Here is a 21,758-nt window from a genome sequence, read left to right as displayed (position 1 = left end):
TATTGGCTGACAGTTTGAGCTCAGGAGAGTCGAGACCATGTCTGTTTTTTCTCTCCCTTTAGCCCCTGGCATGGGGCTGGAACATACTCAATAAATATTTGATGAATGAGTACATTCTCCAGCACTTCTGGGGAATTAGGATTGAGAGCCATCAGATAAGAGGGCGATGCCTGAGTGTGACCCACACAGTCTTTGAGGAAAAGATGCTGGGAATGAAGTCCCCAGGGGTCTGGAGGGAAAGTGCCTGCAGAGGTTGGAGGCCTCTGTTTGATGACTGAGCCAAGGGTCCCTGTTGGCTCCAGGTAGACTAGTTCTTGTCTAAATGCTTTCAGTAGCCACCTCATGTCCATCATTGAGGGAAGTCCAGTCTCCATTCATGGGGTGCATGGCTTCCTACAAGTATTTCAGTCAGTTCAGTGGCTCAGTCATATCAGACTCTTTGCGACCCCATGGACTGCAGCACACCAGTGCTCCCTGTCCATCACCAACTCCCGGAGTTTACTCAAACTCATGTCCGTCAAGTCGGTGATGCCTTCCAGCCATCTCATCCTCTGTTGTCCCTTTCTCCTCCCTCCTTCAATCTTTCCCAGCATCAGGGTCTTTTCAAATGATTCATTTCTTCGCATCAGGTGGCCAAAGTGTTTCAGCCTCATGCAAAGCTTGGTTTCCTTACTTATAAAAGAATATAAAACAACTTCTTAACACTGTTTGGAGGACCAAAATAAGATAGCAAATGAAAAGCGGTGTACAGTGCCTGGTTTAAGTACTTAGCTGGTGAATGCTATCAGTATTTTTACAGTCCTCTTTTTAAATGTTCCTAGTATTTTCTTTTTATCATAGTTTGTGATATTTAATCCTCAAACAATCTTTGTGACATCAGTTATGATTTTCAAGTTTTAGGGGAGGGCCCTCCAACTTGGATGAGTCAAGTGACTGCTTAGGCTCTCACAGAGTTGAGGACAAAGTTGGAACTCAAACCCAGGTCTGCCTGCCCTCAAAGCCAATTCTCTTACCAGTGGTTGGTATTGGAAATGGGGCCTTAACAAAGTTTAGTCAGGGAAAAAACCTGATACAATAGAGATAGGTAACCCCTGAATGGGCTTCCTAGATGGCTCAGTGGTAAAGAATCCGCCTGCTACAGCACGAGACACAGGAGATGAGGGTTTGACCCATGTTTCAGGAAGATCCTCTGGAATAGGCAATGGCAACCCACTTCAGTATTCTTGCCTGGAAAATTCCATGGACAGAGAAGCCTGGTGGGCTACAATCCATGGGGTTGCAAAGAGTCAGACAGGACTGTGCAACTGAGCTTACATGCATCCCCTGAACAGGAAGCACTAGGGTATCATCCTGGTATGGGGAAATTTTCTGGCTCCAGACAATGGGCCACTTGCCTTTCCCCTCCCCCGTGCCTTTCTGCATTCTGCTTGCCCTCCCCCCAACTTCCCGGAGCACCCCCTCCCTCAGCATCCCCCTCTCAAAATCTGACCTGTCCCTATAAGGGTGACTGAGAGAGACAGTGTACAAGTGTACAAGCACATACAAGGATGTGCTATGTGACCCTCACTTACCGTAAGTTAGGTGTGTTGTGTGTGTGCACTTGGGTGTAAAAGAGAACACCGAAAAAAGACTGGCAGTAGATAGGATGAAGAGTTGACAATAGTGTGTCCTATTGAGAGGCACTTGGGTTTCCAGAGATTTCCATTTTCCATGTATTTTCTAAATTAAAAAAAAAAACATGTATTATTTTTGCAAACAGTAAACAAAGCTGTGTTTTAAATTCTGATCATCTCTTCAAGGTCAGCTCGAATGCCACTTCCTCTTTGGAGCTGTGCTGTCCCCTGCTGTGTGTTTGCTGTGCAGGGTCCCTATTAGTGCGCTTGTGTTTGCCCCCCGTAAATTTTCCCGAGCAGAGAGGCAGCCTCCCTTGCCTGCTTCCTGCAGTAGATTTCAGCTGAACAGAGACGCTCCAAGGCCTCAGAGCCAGGGCAGCCCAGGGCAGCCTTTGCCATGCAGCTCCTGCACTGATGTTTTCCAGCTCTTAGCTCTGAGTTCTACTCTCTGGTTGTGGATTCTCATTGTGGTGGCTTCTCTTATGGCAGAACATGGGCTCATGGACTCAGTAGTTGTGGTGCACGGGCTCAGTTGCCCCAAGGCACATGGGATCTCAGTTCCCAGACCACAGATCAAACCAGGGTCCTCCTCATTGCAAGGTGATTCTGAACCACTGGACCACCAGGGAAGTCCCTGAGTTCCTTTCACTCAGTCTTCCCTAGTACCTTTCAAGATAGGCATTATTATTACCGTCAGTTTAGAAACCAGAGATTGTCTTAAAGCTTGAAGGGGATTACCAGGTGTCATAGCACTTCTCCAGCCCCCTTGCACCCCTTCACCTCTTGACCAGGACCTCAGCCACCTTGCTTCTCGGAAGGTGGCCTGATTTTTCAAATCCCCGTGGTTTTATCCCCTCACCTTCTCCACCCTACCTTTGACTTTATCTCACCTTCCTTGACATCTGTTCCCATCTCTGGCCCGGTCCAGGGTTCAGCTTACTTGTGGTTTCTCCTAGGAAGTCTCTCTTGATTGGCCCTGCTTTTTCATGCCATCTGGGTTGGCGGTATGCTCTCTGCCTACCCACATCACAGCATTTATCACTTCTTATTGAACCTGATTTCTCTTGCTACTGTTTGTTTGTCTCTTTCCCCAACCAGACTCTAGGACAAGAGCTTAATTTCTTTATCCTCAGTGTCTAGTTGGCATACATTAGATATATAATGAATTTTTGTTGAATTAATTAATAGGATCCCTTCAATAGCCCTTTAAAATGACTAGGTTTACAAATGAATAAAAAATAAAGCCCAGAGGTTGAGGGGTTTTTCTCAATCATGGCCAGTAAGGTTTTGAGTTGATTTTAGAATATAGATCTTTTGTGACCCACGTTGACTGATGTGCTGAAATTTTAAAAAGCAGAGAAAAAAAGCTACCCACTCCAGTGTTCTTGGGCGTCCCTGGTGGCTCAGCTGGTAAAGAATCCACCTGCAATGCGTGAGACCTGGGTTCAATCCCTGGGTTGGGAAGATCCCCTGGAGAAGGGAAAGGCTACCCACTCCAGTATGCTGGCCTGGAGAATTCCATGGACTGTATAGTTCATTGGGCCGCAAAGAATCAGACACAACTGAGTAATTTTCACTTTCAGAGAAAAAAATCCTGCCAATTCTAGGGGAAACAAAAATGTAAATCACGAGTCAGCACAAGCTGGACAGAGATATACTTAGGATGTTTATATATTTTTCCTTATTTAAAAAATGCAGTTGCTGTTGTTTTTTAACATAGCCTTCCTTTCAATTATTTACTTAGTGTAATTCTTAGGAGTTGAGTTGTGGGGCCAAGTGACTGAATATTTTAGATAGCTGTCAATATCACTGCAAAATTACTTACCAAACTATTGTACCAGTTACCACTACCTTCAGAGAAGTGTGACACTGTCAATTTGACCGTTTGCACCCTAGCTTTAGGGATTATTATTTTTAAAATTTTTGTTGTTCTCAGAGATATAAAGTTGTGCCTCATTGTTTTCTTTTTATTTCTTTGTGAACAGTTGAGGTTGAGTATTGTTCTTTGCATCTATTTACCTACGTTCTTATGAGACTCATATGTTCATGTTCCTTTTTGTGCTATTTTTTTAAGATTGTTGAAGACATTTGTGGAAGGCAGACTCAACTATTTAATTAAGTGCCAATGGGAGGCACTGGCTGGAGGGAACACAAAGATGACTAAGATACCATTCTGCTTTCTTCTTTTTTAAATTGAGATGTGATTGACATACAAAACACTATATAAAGTTCCAGATGTATAATATAATAATTCGATACTTGTATATATTACAAAATGGTGACCCCAGTAATCCAGTTAACATCCATCATCATACATAGTTACAGAATTTATTTTTCTTGTGATGAGAACTTTTAGGATTTACTCTCTTAGCAATGTTCAGAGAGTACTGTTAATTATAGTCACCATGCTGTACGTGACATGCCCACAACTTATTTATTTTATAACTGAAAGTATATACCTCTTGACTCCTTTCACCAGTTTCCCCCATCCCCTACCACAACCCATGGCAACCACCAGTCTATATCTGTTCTCTTTATTTATAAGTTTTTTGTTGTTCCACATATAAGTGAAATCATATAATATTTGTCTTTCTCTGACTTATTTCACTTAGTGTAATGCCCTCAAGGTCCATCACTATTGTTGCAAATTGCAAGATTTCATTCTTTTTATGGCTGAATAATATTCATGTATATATATGTGTAAACTATTTTCTTTATCCATTCATCTGTGAGTGGACGCTTAGGTTGTTTCCATATCTTAGCTATTGTAAATAGTGCTGCAATAGACGTGGGGTGCAGATATCTCTTCTTACTCGTGTTTTCATTGTCTTCAAATAAATACCCAAAATTGCTAGATCATGTGGTAGTTATATTTTGAATTTTTTGATGAACCTGCATACCGTTTTCGATAGTAGCTGCACCAATTTACAGTCCTACCAACAGTGCATGAGGATTCTCTTTTCTCCCCATCCTCACCAGCACTTGTTATTTCTTGTCTTTTTGATAACAGTCATCCTAAAAAATGTGAGGTGATCTCTCACTGTGGTTTTAATTTTCATTTCCCTGATGATTAATGATGTTGAGCATCTTTTCAAGTACCTATTGACCACGTATATATCTCTTGGAAAAAACATCTATTCAGATCTTCTGCCCATTTTTGAATCAGATTGTTTAGGGGTTGTTGAGTTCTTTATATATTCTGAATATTAACTCCTTGTCAGACATATGATTTGTAAATATTTTCTCACATTAGGTAGGCTGCCTTTTTTGTTGTTGCTGTTTCTCTTTGCTGTGCAGAAGATTTTTAGTTTGATGTAATCTCACTTGTCTATTTTTGCTTTTGTTGCCTTTCCTTTGGTATCAAATCCAAAAAAAACCATTGCCAAGTCCTATGTCAAGGTGCTTATTGCCTATGTTTTCTTCTAGGACATTTATAGTTTTAGACTTTACATTCAAGCCTTTAGTTGATTTTGAGTTAATTTTTTTATATGGTGTAAGATAGTGGTCCGGTTTAATTCTTTTGCATATTGCTATCCAGTTTTCCCAACATCATTTATTGAAGAGACTGTCCTTTTGCCATTGTGTGTTCTTGGCTCCTTTGTCACAAATTATTGACTGTGCATGTGAGTTTATTTCAGCCTCTGTTCTGTTCCATTTATCTGTGTCTGTTTTTATGCCAGTGTTCTACTGTTTTGATCACTATAACTTTGTAATTTAGTTTGAAATCAGGCATCCTTGCCCTCTTAAGTGGGATCTTCTTAAGCAAGATACTCAAGTCAGAGAGATGAATGTGGATATGTGTAGAAATAATAGTGTTGTACAGTTTGGATGGTTTTGGAGGCAGGGAAGTGAATAACCAATGAAAAGAGGTTTTATTAACACAGAAAATTGTATTATCTCACCAAACAAAGATGCAGGGATTTTTAGGGTTGGTTAATGAGAGGCATGGGGTCGCAAAGTGTCGGACATGACTGAGCGACTGAAATGAACTGAACTGAACTGAATGAGAGGCACAGCATGATATTCAGAATCCCCAGATTTTTCCCCTTTTCCTCTCTGACTTCCTTGGCATTGAATTTGTCCCCAGACTGCTCTTTTCCCAGTTGAAAGTTTGCTACCTCACTCCAGTTGTCATGTCCACTCACAGCCATGTTCAAAAGTAGGTCAGACCAGGGTATCTCTTCTGTTTCTTTCCCTCCCTTCCTCCCTTCCCCTTTCTCCCTCTTTTCTCCTTTCATTTCTTTTCTTTCCTTTTGTCCTTCCTCCATTCCTCCCTTTCTTCCTCTTTCCCTCTCTCTCTCTCCCTCTTTCTTTCAAAAGCAGACTCCCCCCCCTACAGTTTTGGAGACCAGAAATTTGAAATCAAGGCCCTTTTTACTTTTTGTTAGGAAAAAAAATTACTTTCCCAAAAGTTCCACAGGGCTTCTTCTTAATCTGATAGTCCAGATCACCATGTCACATGCCCCACCCAATCTACCAGGGTGTTAGAGGATATAAAATTACCATGATAGATTTAAGTTAACCAACATTCATGTCTCTAGGATTTGGAGGAGTGCAGTCATACTATTCAGTGATGGAGATAGCTCTTCATACTGTAATGTATTATATCAAATAAAAATACAAATTGATATAAGATTTTTCTGTAAAAGTCACTTTCTCCTTTTTTTCTTGTTAAAGTGTGATAAATCTCTTATGTTGAAAAAGCCAAAATGCCGTTGCTCTCAAAGCATCAACATTTGAGGACAGTGTAGTCTTTTGAAACTTGGGAGAGCTGAAACACCCATTGGTTTCCTACTGAAGTTTACTCCTTTTTCTTTTAACAGATGAGGAAAAAGAAAATAACAGAGCATCCAAGCCCCACTCCACTCCTGCTACTCTGCAATGGTAAGTTCCATTCTGAACAAGTTTTCTCTTGATGAGAAGCGCATATAACTGGTCTTCTTGCCAATAGCACAGCATATCAGTTGGAATGTCATAGTAACTTGACTCCCAATAGCCCATATGCAATCAATTTAATTTGCAGGTGTGTAAAAAATACTCAACTTAGATATAGCCTGGAGATTTAAATTTTCATATTTATTTTATTTGGGAGTAGACTTATTTTCCCCACATCAAAACACTGACAAGGACTGGATTCCACATGGCTGTTATTGACTTGAATAGAATCTATTATTTTAATAAATAATGTTGCAGCCAATTATAAAGGCATAGGTCTGTTCTCCCTTACCAATGACCCCTCAATAAATTAATAATTAATTGCAACTATACTACAATTGGCTTCCCTGGTGACTCAGAGAGTAAAGAATCTGCCTGCAGTGCAGGAGACACAGGTTCGATCCCTGGGTTGGGAAGATCCCCTGGAGCAGGAAATGGCAACCAACTCCAGTATTCTTGCCTGGGAAATCCCATGGGCAGAGGAACTTGGTGGGCTACAGTCCATAGGGTTATGAAAGAGCTGGACATAACTGAGCAACTAACACTTCATACTATAGTTATTTTTTGATATTAATAACATGAATACAAATTATCTACTTAGGTGGCTCTCCCCTTACTATTTGGAATTCCTGGACTTGATGTAACAGTTAATTATGTGGTTTAAGTGTTTGCATTCATGTTTGATACGTACAGGTAAATTCCCCTCTAAGAGCTTGACTTACAAATTATGTTCTGGCTTTGAACACCAAGGCTACAGGAACACCTGACGCTCACCCCTCAGAGGATTTTGTCAGTTAAGGGCTATTACTGCTTCTAGCAGTGCAGCCCACAAAGGTGAAGGAAGTGATTAATAAAGGGGAAGGAGAGAGCAAGGGATGAATCTACCGTGTGCCAGGCTACATGTTAGGCACTTTGTACAAGTGTCTCATTTCATTCTTACAATTCTGTCAAGTTGGTGTTGTTATGCCCATTTTACAGATGAGGAAAAGAAAGCTTAGGCAGTTAAATCATTTATCCAAAAACACACACAGCCATGAAGTGGCAAAGGCAGGAACCTGGCTGGATCACTTTAACTGCAAAGTCTTTGCTTCAGAAAAAGGGAACAGAAAAATCAGGAAAGATGGAGAGGCCAGATCAGAAAAGGAAGCAGATGGGTTTTAATGAGCAAATCATATTAGATTCTTTTGACGAATCCACCCACAGGTGAGAGGAAAACAATGTTGGGAGAAAGCATTCAGGAATGCAACTCAATCTTCTCCGACAAGAGTCTCAATAGTCAGCTTGTTTTGCTTCAAGGATAGCAAAGGTTGTTTTCAAGAGCTCCATTTCCAGTCTCTTGGCTTGTTTCCTTCAATTTGTCCCTACATTCCTTTTCTCGCTGCATTTGCTGCTTTTTTGCTTTATTTAAAACTCTACTCTACTACTCTCTTCAAATCTCTCCCTATGCCCTTCCGCCCAAATTATGGCCACACAAATTCCCACAATGCCAGTACATCGAGTGAAGGATCAACATAAAAGACTTCGGGAGTGAGAGTTTCTAGAAATGCTAGAAATCAGCAGACACTCTTGGTTTAATCATCTGAACACATTGTACATTTCAGAGTGAAGAATTTGAAAGGGACTAGAAGAAAATCACCTTGTTCACATCTGTTTTTCTGTGATCTTCTGACATTTGCCTGGCAACAGAGAGGCTGTCGATAGTGTAATCTCTTACATCAGACTGCATGCATGTGTGTTAAGTTGCTTCAGTCATGTCCAACTCTTTGCAGCTCTATGGACTGCAGCCCGCCAGGCTCCTCTGTCCATGGGATTCTCCAGGCATGAATACTGTAGTGGGTTGCCATGCCCTTCTCCAGGGGATATTCCTAACCCAGGGATCAAACCCTCATCTTTTACATATCCTTCATTAGCAGGGGGTTCTTTACCACTAGCACCACCTGGGAAGACTGCCAGGAATTAACTCCCAGCTGTGCTTTTCTGTGTGACCTTGGGCAAGGTCCTTCACCTTTCTGTGCCTCAGTCTACTCACCTGTAAAATGGGGATGGCAGTAGTATTTTCCTTATAATGTAGTCACAGAGAGTATGTACAGAGGGCTTGAACAGTGTCTGGAGAAGAGTGGGTGCTGGATAAACCTTAGCAACTGTGGATCACTCAGCAGACATCTTCCTTCTGAGTCCCACAAGGACATCCTGGAATAGGGCTTCTCTCCTTCCTGATATACTCATAGTCAGTTCTCCCACTGCACCTAAGTCTATACAAAATACTTATTTTTCTAAATAAAAGGTCCCATATGTCATTCCAGAAGAAATTTCATCTTCCAATTCACAAAGCCAGGCAGTGGATTTGTTTTTATAAAAAAAAAAAAAATCTGTTTTCAGAGCCAAATCAGGTTTGAAAATTTGTAAAATTTAGTCTTATTATTATCAAGAAGCATCAGGTTGTTCAAACCTCAAATTTTCCTCCAATCCCCTTTATTTTTTAAGATAGAATTTCAGTCATTCACTAAGTTAAGAAATATTAGCACCTACTGTTTGCTGGCCCCTATTCTAGGCTCTGAGAATGCAGTGGTGGATAAGACAGACCAAGAATAGGGGCTGATGAAAGAAAAATTTGGATAACAATTTAAAAAATTATTAATGATAAATAAATAAACAAGGAATATATTAGATAGAGATAAGCACAGAGTGAAGAATTAGAATTGCCTGAGATGATAGTATCTCAGAGGCTATTTTAGGTTGACTAGTGAGGGAAAGCTTCCTTGAAGCAGTGACATCTAAGTGGACATTATGTGACAAGAAGTCCTCACGACACCACAATAGTGTTAAAATCAGGGAAACGTTCTCAGTAGAGGGGACAGTGTGGGTCAGGTTCTCCCAGAGGTAGACCCTGAGCAGAACCGTGTGTGCAGGTGGTTTATTAGGTGGGTGCCCAGTATTGATACCACAAGGGTGTAAGGAGGGTTATCGGGCTGCAAGGGGGCTACGGCAATGGCTTTGGTGATCCCACAGGGAGTTCTGGGCTGGGGTGGCCCGTCAGAGATAAGCCCTTCAGAGACTAACTGAGGCGATGGATCTGGGCCTTTATTCCTGCACCTCACTCATCACAGCAGGTAGGCAGCCCCCAGGAACAGGGCTAAATTTGGGCGAGGCAGTTCCCTTCCAGTCCTGCTGAGGACGACTCCCCAGGAAAGCTTCAGCCTCAGCAGTCAATCTCTCGACAGTGGGGAAGGACGTCTCAGTCCTGAAAGGTAACCTCGGCATGCGCTGATGCACCGCTGCCTGTTCACTCTCTCCAGGGTGGAGTAGGCGGAGCTTGTTCAGGGAGTTGCAGAAGGTGGTCTGTGTGATGGGAGCTTAGCCAGTAAGGAAGACACTGATGACATGGGATAAGGAGGCAGGGAGGCTGTAAACAGTAGGGAAGAAGAAGCAAGGACATTTCTCTAAACTTAGGGACAGCTGTTGTTCAGTGGCTAAGTTGTGTCCAACTCTTTGCGATCCCATGGACTGCAGCACGCCAGGCTTTCCTGTCCTTCACCTTCTCCCAGAGCTTGCTCAAACTCATGTCCATCGAGTCGGTGATGCCATTCAACCATCTTATCTTCTGTCGTCGCCTTCTCCTCCTGCCTTCAATCTTTCCCAGCATCAGGGTCTTCTCCAATGAGTTGGCTCTTCACATCAGGTGGCCAAACTACTGGAGTTTCAGCTTCAGCGTCAGTCATGCCAATGAATATTCAGGATTGATTCCTTTAGGATTGACTGGTTTGATCTCCTTGCTATCCAAGGGACTCTCAAGAGTCTTTTCCAAAAACACAGTTCAAAAGCATCAATTCTTCAGCACTCAGCCTTCTTTATGGTCCAACTCTCACATCGATACATGACTACTGGAAAAACAATAGCTTTGACTATTTGGACATTTGTCAGCAAAGTGATGTCTCTGTTTTTTAATATGCTGTCTAGGTTGGTCATAGCTTTTCTTGCAAGGAGCAAGTGTTTTTTAATTTCATGGCTGCAGTCACCGTCCACAGTGATTTTGGAGCCCGAGAAACTAAAGTCTGTCACTGTTTGCATTGTTTCCCCACCTATTTGCCATGAAGTGATGGGACAGTCATGCTCAAAACCATGGTGGAGGATATGTGACCTCTTACATCGAGTTCCACATGAGTATATTATTTTAGACTAGAGTTTCAGTATAAAACTTTGTCTCTCAGAAGGAACTGAAGACATCCTCCATTTACAAGGGAAAATGGCATAATTTATACTAGGTCCCCTTTCTGCTCTGGCTGCCAAGAAGTCCAGAGCTAAATCTGGTGTTTCTATACTTTCCAACCTCTTTCCTTTGTCTAATTTTCTTCTCATTTTTCTTATTTTGTTAGGTTTTTAGAAGAGGGCAGGATGCAAATAAATTCAACAAATACTCATTTACATTTGAATTTTAAATTCTTTACACAAAAAGTATTTCCTTATTGAAAAACAAAAACATTACAGATAAGGTTAAAGTCTTTTCTTCATGTAGTTCCTTCCCTTGTCCTCCAAAGCAATGCTGTTACCAGTGAGAAATATGCATGTGTGTGGATGTTTGTGCATATATGCATACACATGTGTGTATATATGTGTGTGTGTGTGTGTACTGTCCCTTACCTATGCATTTACATGCATATGTACTGATAGGATGGACTTTCCTGGTGGATCAGATGATAAAGAATCTGCCTCCAATGCAGGAGATCCGGGTTCAATCCCTGGGGTCAGGAAGATCCCCTGGAGGAGAGTATGGCAACCCACTCAAGTATTCTTGCCTGGGAAATCCCACAGACAGAGGAGCCTGGTGGGCTACAGTCCATGCAGTCACAAAGAGTCTGACATGACTGAGCAACTAACACACATGTACTGATAGAAGTTTCTGAACTGTGTGTTTTATTTAGTATTTTCTCCTTTATAAAAGAATGAAGATATATAACAACAAAAATATAGTTAGTTCCACAACCTGTCACACTGTCTTGATGCACAGTTGCTTTCTTCCTCAGCTTGCTTTTCTTCCGCATATCCTCAAGCTATAGCCAGATTAGTCCACAAAGAACAACCTCATTTTAATCACTGTGCAGTATTTCATGTAAGACCGAGGCAGAATTCCTTTCACCATTTCCCTCTTTTTAAAAAAAAAAATTATTTATTTGGCTGCATGGGGTCTTAGTTGAGGCAGGCAGTTTCTTCCCACAGATTCTTCTGTTGCAGCTCAGGCTTAATTGCCCTGGGGCATGTGGGATCTTAGTTCCCTGACCAGGGATCAAACAGACACCCACTGCACTGAAAGGCAATCTTAACCACTGGACCACCAGTGAAGCCCTGACATTTCCCTCTTGACATGCATTTAGCTGTGTCCAGATCTCATCTTCATCATTACATGCAGAGCCCCAAAGAACATCTTCATATGTCCCTTCACACACCTGCTGAAGTGTTTCTTCTGCATGGGTGTCAGGCAGTGGAAGTGCTGGACACACAGAAAATGTTAACAGGATTGCAATATTGCCCGCTGTAACAGCCTTACCATTTTATATACAGCCTCAGCACAAAATGCTTTAAAAAAAGAATGTTGCTCCACTACAGGGCATCTCATCCTTTGAGGTATCTACATCCTTCACGTTGTCCCCTTTCTCTAGGGGTATTGGGCAGGCTCAGGAAGGGACCCTGGCCTCACCACCCAGGTGGTAGCTGCTGGCCTGACAGTGCCCAGCTCTCCCAGGATGCTTGGCTTGTTCCTGGGATTGGGTTAGGAGCCATCTGCTTCTCTTGCCTTCCCCAGCCTGGCTGCCAGCCCCCTCCCATGGCCCCAGAGACCATCCCCGTTCTAAGAACAAATAATACAGCAGCCAAGCTGCCAAAAATAAGCAGAGTCACATGATCTGGAGGCAGCCCCCAGCAGAAAACAGGCAAATATTGTCAAATGCCTTCCGCCAAACACTTTCCAGCATCCTCGGTCATGAGGTTAGTCAAGCCCAACCCACTGGGGATGGTGAGCCCTGCTGGAATCCTGGCCACACAATAACCTCTATTCACAAGGAGGATTTCGGCCGGGGAAGCAGCCCGTTCCACTGTCCTGGCCGGCTTGCGGCCAGCACATGTCCTCCTCCCTCTCACACACCTCCCTTGTGGCCAGTGTCACTCGGAGCTTCTCTGTGCCATCAGAGTGGAGACACTTGCCCATCTGCAGTTTCCAGGGAAAGGAAGGCCCTTCCCCAAGGAGGGGAATGGAAAACCTGTCACTTGCATGGGAGACATTTTCCTTTCTTTTGAAAAATAATAATTAGGCTTGAATGATTGCTAGGCTTTCAATATCTTAAAATCAATATGAAACAAGATAAATTTGGTGTTTCTCTTTAAAATGTCCTCAGAGGCCAGAGGTAGAAAATCAGACTGGGTGCTGTTCCAATACTTTGGCCACCTGATGCAAAGAGCTGATTCATTGGAAAAGTCCCTGATGCTGGGAAAGATTGAGGGCGGGAAGAGAAGGGGACGTCAGAGGATGAGATGGTTGGATGGCATCACTGACTCAATGGACATGAGTTTGAGCAAGCTCTGGGAAACAGTGAAGGTTAGTAAAGCCTGGTGTGCAGCAGTCCATGGGGTCACAAAGAGTCGGACACAACTAAGCGACTAAACAACAACGAAGCACAACCTTATTTGCTTCCATCATATAAGTTAGACCACCTCCTTCCAGAGAGAGAGGCTAAACATTCTTAGCTGTGAATGTAACCAGAAGTGATAGATAACGGCGGCATCTAGCCCATGTGACTTAGCCCCGCTAGAAACCTTCACCTAGAGAGGGAGAAAGATAAACAGGACAACACGAAGGATGTAAATGTCTCAGAGAATGAGATGCTATGTTGCAGAGCTAGGTTCTTACTTTTAGAAAATATTTTATGCTGTGGGTGAAGGTATAAAATGGTAAAGCCTTTTGAGTGGGCAATTTTGCAATCCCGCGAATTAAAAACTTGTTAATATATGCATCCACGCCTGGATACTGACACAGAGAGACACTTCCCCAGGTTTGCAAGGGAGCACCTATGATGTTCTCTGCAGTCCTATTCGTAATGGTGAGGTGGAGTTGAGTAGACAGGGACTAGACGGAAAGGGAAGATTGAAAGGGGTGGTTTATGGTAGAGGATGGTGCCAAAATCTTCTTTGCTGCCAGTCGGGGCCGCTAGCACTCTGACTGCCAACCCTTAGCCTAGGTCCCAACAGATGGGTTAGCAACAAGACCAAACTTGCGACACTCTCCTATTACACTGCCTAGTTTCTGTTAAAAAAAAAAAAAAAAAAAGATTTGATTAATCAAAAAATGAACAGAGCGATTTTGATGCCAGGCCGTGGCTAATGCCAGGCCTTTCCAGAATACCAGTTCGGTAGCTTGTAGGAGAGAAATGAGATTTGGATTAGATTACTCCAGATTCTGGTCCATTCGAGTCGTTACAATGGCAGAAATAAATCCCTGATTCAGTCCATGGCTGAGCACTGACCAAACTAAACAGGTTAAGCCAACACCCGTGGTGTGCCAGGCTTACCCCAGCTGATGTCACCAACCGAGATCCTTGGATCCCATGAATACTTGTAGAGGAGGCCGGACTGTTACCCCTCTTTGAAGAGGAGGAAAACAAGGCAGAGGTTCCCAGTCTCACTCTACCCAAGTGGGGGAAATGCCTAACTCCTAAGAAGACCCTCAACCAAGGGGAGCCGGGGCCAGCCGAGGTCCTGGGAGAAATACCAGGGACCCACCTGAACTCATGTTTGTCTGAAGACAGTTTAAGTGTTAGTCATTCAGTCATGTCTGACTCTTTGCAACCCCGTGGACTGGAGCCTGTTAGGCTCTTGTGTTCATGGGATTTTTCTAGGCAAGAATACTGGAATGGGTTGCCGTTTCCTTCTCCAGGGATCTTCCCAACCCAGGGATCAAACTCAGGTCTCCTGCATTACAGGCAAATTCTTTACCATCTGAGGCACCAGGGAAGCCCATGTTTGTCTACCCAACAGCAAATCTTGGATTTAATTGTTTGTTTAATAAAATAGATTTGGTGGGGTTTTTGTTTGTTTGTTTTGGGCTTTTGGGGAATCTGACTCAAGCCTACTCAGACCCCACGTGAGCCACCATTTTGAACTTATTTATCATCTGGTGATCGTCCTTCCAACTCTTTGTGACCCAGTGCAACATAGTCCATGGAATTCTCCAGGCCAGAATACTGGAGTGGGTATCCTTTCCCTTCTCCAGAGGATCTTCCAAACCCAGGGATTATACTCAGGTCTCTGGCATTGCAAGCAGATTCTTTACCAGCTGAGCCACAAGGGAAGCTCCTTCCTCAGTGATCAATGCAAATGAATAGAGGAAAACAACAGAATGGGAAAGACTAGAGATCACTTCAAGAAAATTAGAGATACCAAGGGAACATTTCATGCAAAGATGGGCACAATAAAGGACAGAAATGGTATGGACCTAACAGAAGCAGAAGATATTAAGAAGAGATGGCAAGAATACACAGAAGAACTGTACAAAAAAGATCTTCATGACCCAGATAATCACAATGGTGTGATCTAGAGCCAGACATTCTGGAATGTGAAGTCAAGTGGGCCTTAGAAAGCATCACTATGAACAAAACTAGTGGAGGTGATGGAATTCCAGTGGAGCTATTTCAAATCCTGAAAGATGTTGCTGTGAAAGTGCTGCACTCAATATGTCAGCATATTTGGAAAACTCAGCAGTGGCCACAAGACTGGAAAAGGTCAGTTTTCATTCCAATCCCAAAGAAAGGCAATGCCAAAGAATGCTCAAACTACCACACAATTGCACTCATCTCACACGCTAGTAAAGTAATACTCAAAATTCTCCAAGCCAGGCTTCAGCAATACGTGAACCGTGAACTTCCTGATGTTCAAGCTGGTTTTAGAAAAGGCAGAGGGACCAGAGATCAAATCGCTAACATCCACTGGATCATCGAAAAAGCAAGAGAATTCCAGAAAAACATCTATTTCTGCTTTATGGACTATGCCAAAACCTTTGACTATGTGGATCACAATAAACTGTGGAAAATTCTGAAAAAGATGAGAATACCAGACCACCTGACCTGCCTCATGAGAAACCTGTATGCAGGTCAGGGAGCAAAAGTTAGAACTGGACATGGAACAACAGACTGGTTCCAAATAGGGAAAAGGAGTACGTCAAGGCTGTATATCATCACCCTGCTTATTTAACTTATATGCATAGTACATCATGAGAAATGCTGGACTGGAAGAAGCACAAGCTGGAATTAAGATGGCTGGGAGAAATATCAATAACCTCAGATGTGCAGATGACACCACCCTTATGGCAGAAAGTGAAGAAGAACTAAAGAGCCTCTTGATGAAAGTGAAAGAGGAGAGTGAAAAAGTTGGCTTAAAGCTCAACATTCATAAAACTAAGATCGTGGCATCCAGTCCCATCACTTCAAATAGATGGGGAAATAGATGGGGAAACAATAGAAACAGTGACTGACTATTTTTGGGGGCTCCAAAATCATCACAGGTGGTGACTGCAGCCATAAAATTAAAAGACGCTTACTCCTTGGAAGGAATGTTATGACCAACCTAGACAGCAGATTAAAAAGTAGAGACATTACTTTGTCAACAAAGGTCCGTCTAGTCAAGGCTATGGTTTTTCCAGTAGTCATGTATGGATGTGAGAGTTGGACTATAAAGAAAGCTGAGTGCCGAAGAATTGATGCTTTTGAACTGTGGTGTTGGAGTAGACTCTTGAGAGTCCCTTGGACTGCAAGGAGATCCAACCAGTCCATCATAAAGGAGATCAGTCCTGGGTGTTCATTGGAAGGACTGATGTTGAAGCTGAAACTCCAATACTTTGGCCACCTGATGCAAAGAGCTGACTCATTTGAAAAGACCCTGATGCTGGGAAAGATTGAGGGCATGAAGAGAAAGGGACGACAGAGGGTGAGATGGTTGTATGACATCACCGACTCAATGGACATGAGTTAGGGTAAACTCTGGGAGTTGGTGATGGACAGGGAGGCCTGGCGTGCTGCAGTTCACGGGGTCACAAAGAGTTGGACACTAGTGTGCAACTGAACTGAACTGATCGTCCTTCCTGGGTTCCCATCTACCTTCTGAGAAACTGTCAGCTTCCTAAAAGCAGAGGACGAGTTTGTGTCTCCTTGTTTACTGCTGTATTCTCCAGTGCCTGGCACATAGTAGATGCTCAATAGGTAAACACTGACTCACTGAGCAGATGGATATCAGTCCCTAGCACAGAGTAAGAGCTTTATAAGGGTCGCCCCTGAGTTCATACTCCAAGGCAGGCTTTTTCCCCAGCCTTGTGATTTGGGGCAAGTCACTTAGCCTTCCATCTCTTCCTTTACATCCTGGGGATAATGTTACCCATCTTGAGGGAATAGCAACAGCAAGTATGAGCATCTCTGGTACAGAGTAGGCCCTTGAAAATATATATAAATCAAATCTGTTAATGTAAACAGGTTTCCCCTTGACCACCCAGGTGTTGAAGTTTTTGTAAAAAGTTTTTTGAAGAACTTTCCCTGGCTGTGAGGCATATGGGATCTTAGGCCCCTGACCAGGAATCAAACCTGCATTTGCAGGGGTTGCGGGTTTGATCCTTGATCAGGGACCTAAGATCCCACATGCCTCAGAGTCAAAAAAATAAACATAAAACAGAAACAATGTTGTAACAAACCCATTAAAGACTTTAAAATTAGTCCACATCAAAAAAATTTTTTACGTTTTTTGTTTTTTGAATCTGTGCAAAAGCTTGCTTTTCTTCCCCCCATCCCCACTCCCTTCCTCTTCCTTCCATCTGCTGTGTTACTGACCATGTTCAGGGCACAGTGCTAGGAACTACGCTGACTAAATAGGAATGTGCTTTGGTCCCAGTCTTCAAAGAAATTTCAGTCTAAGATGTGAAGCATTACCTGAATATTCCACAATAACATAGTTACCCTCCATACTGATAGTTAGCCTCCACTGAGTGATTGGCGTATACCAGCCGGAGGGCTGAAGGCTGTGCATGGATTCTTGTTTTACCCTCACAGCAGCCTTGGGAGATGAGTATTGGATACCATTCCCTTCATTTTCACAGATGAAGGAAGTGAGAGTCTGAGAGTTCAGGTAACATACCTGAGACAGTAGTGCTTGTCAGTGATGGAGGAGGATTCAAGCTCAGTGATCCCTGATGTAACACTGCTTTCTCTCAGTGAAGCTGTTAGAGCCATGAAAAGATGGGAAGAGCTCTGGAAATCCCTAGGAGGCAGTGAGAGCTTTGGGAGCAGAGGACACATCTCAAGTAAGATGCTTTCTACAGATATAACTCAGCACTCTACTTACTATCGAATGAATTAATATGTGAATTTGTCAAGGAAGAAATTAGTGTTTAGCAGATGGGGCTGTGTGGGAATTAAACATGGCTTCATGGAAGAGAAATTTCAGCTGAGCATTGAAGAGTGAGGCTCAAAAGAGGGAGTCCCCTCCAGTAGTGGGAAGGCCAGGGAACGTGTATAGTAGGGTGGAATGTAGCAGGTGTGTTTGAGGAGTGGCAGACAGTCCAGGGGTCTGGAGAGAAGTGTCTATGTAGGGGAGTGAGGCCAGAGAAGCTGGAGATGGAGAAGTAGTTAGGGTCAGAAAGAAGGAGCTGTGGGTGTCAAGGCAAGGAGTTTGGACTTGTATGAGAGATAGAGAGGAGCCACTGAAGGGATTAGACTATTGTCTGGCTCTGAGTGCTTAACTAGTTTATTTTTCCCAGATATTTTACAGTCTCAGATCTCTCTGATAACCTCAGTAATAAATTATGATATTTAGCAATTTAAAAATAAAAGAATCCTGGCGTCTTTTTATTGTTCAGTTATTGTGTCCAACTCTTTGTCACCCCATTTACTGCAGGACACCAGGCTTACCTGTCCTCCGCTATCTCCCAGAGTTTGCTTAAACTCGTGTCCAATGAGTGGGTGAGGCCATCCAACCATGTCATCCTCTGTCATCCTGTTGTCTTTACTTTTGGTAAAATAGAAGAAAAAAGCTTCTGTCCCAGACACGTCTACAAGGACTTGAGAAGCAGAGGCTGGACTGAATGCCCATGTGCATATACAAGAAAAATAGGTTTAAAATGAGAGCAGAGGGAGAAATTATGCTACAAGCTGAGACATCTGCTCTTCATTGTAAAGCGCTAATATGAAGCTTCCAGCACGTGCCCCCAGATGCTGTGTGCTGAAACTTAGTGAGGAGGCCTTTTGACAATGTATACTGCAGATAATGACTTGTGTTGGCGAGTGGATTGAGGTCATTATCCCTCCATAATAGGATAGGCTCAATTCAAATATGATCAAGTTGTTAAATAGAAGATCAGAAAATGGAAGAAGTAGAATGTTTTTGTGATCATTAAAGAAAAAAAAAATCCAGGTATAATGGAGTATTGTTCACCATGCCAGACTAATGATGTTCTGTAGAAGTGGAGAGGAAAAGGGGAAATTTCATCAGATATGAAGAGATGTAATTAACTGCCTTTCTTTCTGCCATGCCTTGGGCAGGGAAGCTGGCATTCCAATTAGCAACTTCGGTACATGCACGGACCTTCTGCAGTTTGCGAGGAGGTTTGGGGAACAGTGTCATGATGCTATTCCTGTAGAAACTCATCAAGCATCAAAGTCGCCCTTAATGCCAATTACATCTCTTTGCTCCTAGAGCTTATTAAAATGCTTCATAGTCATAAGCCACCTAGATACCTTGAGGCGAAGAAGCTCCAATAAGAGAAATGAAACGTGGATAAGAATGTGGTTATTTTAGAAGGCTGTGGTCTTTGGCAGGTGGCTCCTTCATTAGCTTAGCCTGTGTGAACCATGACTGACACCCATATGATTCAAACTGCTTGTCGTAGCTATGGTTTCAGTTAATGACGTGTATTTTAAACTTGATCTCATATTTAATCCTGATTCCATGAGTGAACAGATTTAGTGAGCAAACAAGCCACATAAACAACAAATAGAAACTGAGGCACAGGGGCTTAGGTCTTCCCTGGTGGCTCAGAGGTAAAGAATCCCCTTGCAACGCAGGAGACACAGGAAACAAGGGTTTGATCCCTGGGTTGGGAAGATCCCCTGGAAAAGGGAATGGCAGTCCACTCCAGTATTCTTGCCTGGAGAATCCCATAGACGGAGAAACCTGGTACAGTCCATAGTATCACAGAGTCGGACACGACTGAAGCGACTTAGCACAGGGGGTTAAGTAAAGTAACCAGTGAGTGGGGGAGCAGAAATTTACCTGGGAGCCCATGCCCTTAAGCACCACATTTGGAAGCATTATCCTTCTCACCACCGTCCCCCCACCTCCCCGCCACCCCCATAACTTGCCTTGTTGTCATTTATTAATCATGGGGATGGAGCCCCCTTCCACCCATTCAGCCCAGTTAAACTTGAGGGCTTCCCAGGGTGCTCCCACTCTCCTCACATCTGGCATGAGACCCACACCCTATGTGCCCCTTCAGCCACTCCTTCAGTCCACACTCCATCATTTCCTGCCCCAAGTATTAAAGCCACTCCAACCTGATCTCGTTTGTTCATTCATTCATTTGACAGGTACTAGTGTCAGCCACTATGTGCCAGGCTTCATTAGTCCCCCTTGTCCAACTATCATACAAGTACTAGGTGAGTTTTCCAGAGAATAAATTCCATCATGGCACTCCCATGCTTTGAAAAGTTAAGCTTCCTGTAGTTTTAAAGATCATATGCTTTTTATAAGATGAATTCCAAATGGTTTGAAGTGCATGTTTGTTGAACGTGTCTATGGATTTTTCTTGCCAAAATTAATTTTAGGAAATCATTAGCAAAGATAAGCAAAAAGTGGTATTTCCCTGCTCTGGGTAGCTGGTTATGCACTGGTTACGGGCAAGGCTCCAACTGCTCAGGTTGTTCTTGTGTATGCATTAGACTGGAAAATGTCCCACAACACAGTGGCCAAAAGAGTTGAAGTAAAGTTTTCTAAGGAAATCCCTTAATGGAAATCTCAATAGTCTAAGATGAAAATTATGAGACCTGATTGGGTTGTTGTCTTTTTTTTTTTTTTTTAACCTTCTTTTATACTCAATCTATTGCTGGCAAATACAACATACTAAATTTTCAATTAATGCTAGTTACTGTTGTTGATTACAGTATTAAATTTTAAATTTAAGTATAGTTGATTTACAATATTGTGTTAATTTCTGGTATACAGCAAAGTAATGCAGTTAAACATATATATTTGTTTTCATATTCTTTTTTATTATTGTTGATTATAGGATATTGAATACAGTTCCCTGTAATATACAGTAAGACCTTGTTGTTTATCTGTTTTATATATAATAGTTGGTATCTGCTAATCCCAAACTCCTAATGTATCCCTCCCCCACCCCATTTCCCCTTGGTAACCATAAAATTGTTTTCTATGCCTGTGAGTCTGTTTCTGCTTTGTGAATAAGTTCATTTGTATCATATTTTAGATTCCACATAAGTGATATGGTATTAGTCTTCTTCTGACTTACTTTACTTAGTATAATATTATAATCTCTAGGTCCATCCATGTTGCTGCAAATGGCATTATGTCATTCTTTTTTATGGCTGAGTAGTATTCCATTGTATTTGATAAGATTATTATTATTCCTACAGCATCCTAGAAACACCTGGGTATTCCTGCCTCTGAATATTTTTTTTCCCAGTTTTCTCAGTACCACTCCATTGCCTTCTGAAAATAATACTATCATAGTAACTTATTTTTTAAAATATTTATTTTATTTTTGGCTGTGCTGGGTCTTTGTTGCCACTCATGGGCTTTCTTTAGTTGTGGCAAGTGAGGGATATTCTGTAGTTGCTGCGTGAGGGCTTATCATTTCAGTGGCTTCTCATGTTGCAGAGCACAGGCTCTAGGGCATGTGGACTTCAATAGCGGTCACCCGTGGGCTCAGTAGTTGCAGTTCAAGGGCTCCAGAGAATAGGCTCCTTAGTTGTGGTGCACATTTGCCCTGTGGCAAGTGGATTTTCCTGGACCTGGGATCAAACTGGTATCCTTTGCATTGCAAGGTGGATTCTTAACCACAGGACTATGAGGGAAGCCCTGACACTTGAGGTTTTATTTTCTCTGTTTCATGCCCAGCTGTTGGAGGTCCATGCTTGGAGCAGGTACTTAAGCAAGTCACCAAGGATGCAG

The 21,758-nt window shown here is 42.7% G+C and overlaps 1 protein-coding gene across 4 annotated transcripts in view; it reads left to right on the top strand.

Moving 5' to 3' along the window:
- RFX4 (regulatory factor X4) overlaps window positions 1–21,758 on the top strand; it is a 171,016-nt gene that overhangs the window by 39,941 nt on the left and 109,317 nt on the right. For all 4 annotated transcript variants that reach the window (XM_044941397.2, XM_006069578.4, XM_044941398.2 and 1 more), the window contains exon 3: window positions 6,437–6,497. In XM_044941397.2, coding sequence (XP_044797332.2) covers window positions 6,437–6,497 — 61 coding nt within the window. The remainder of the gene's footprint in view (window positions 1–6,436; window positions 6,498–21,758) is intronic.

The sequence above is a fragment of the Bubalus bubalis genome, chromosome 4, assembly GCF_019923935.1.
Source record: "Bubalus bubalis isolate 160015118507 breed Murrah chromosome 4, NDDB_SH_1, whole genome shotgun sequence".
NCBI lineage: Eukaryota > Metazoa > Chordata > Mammalia > Artiodactyla > Bovidae > Bubalus > Bubalus bubalis.
Note: the sequence above shows the minus strand (reverse complement) of the source record. Positions and strands in the feature narration are given on the sequence as shown.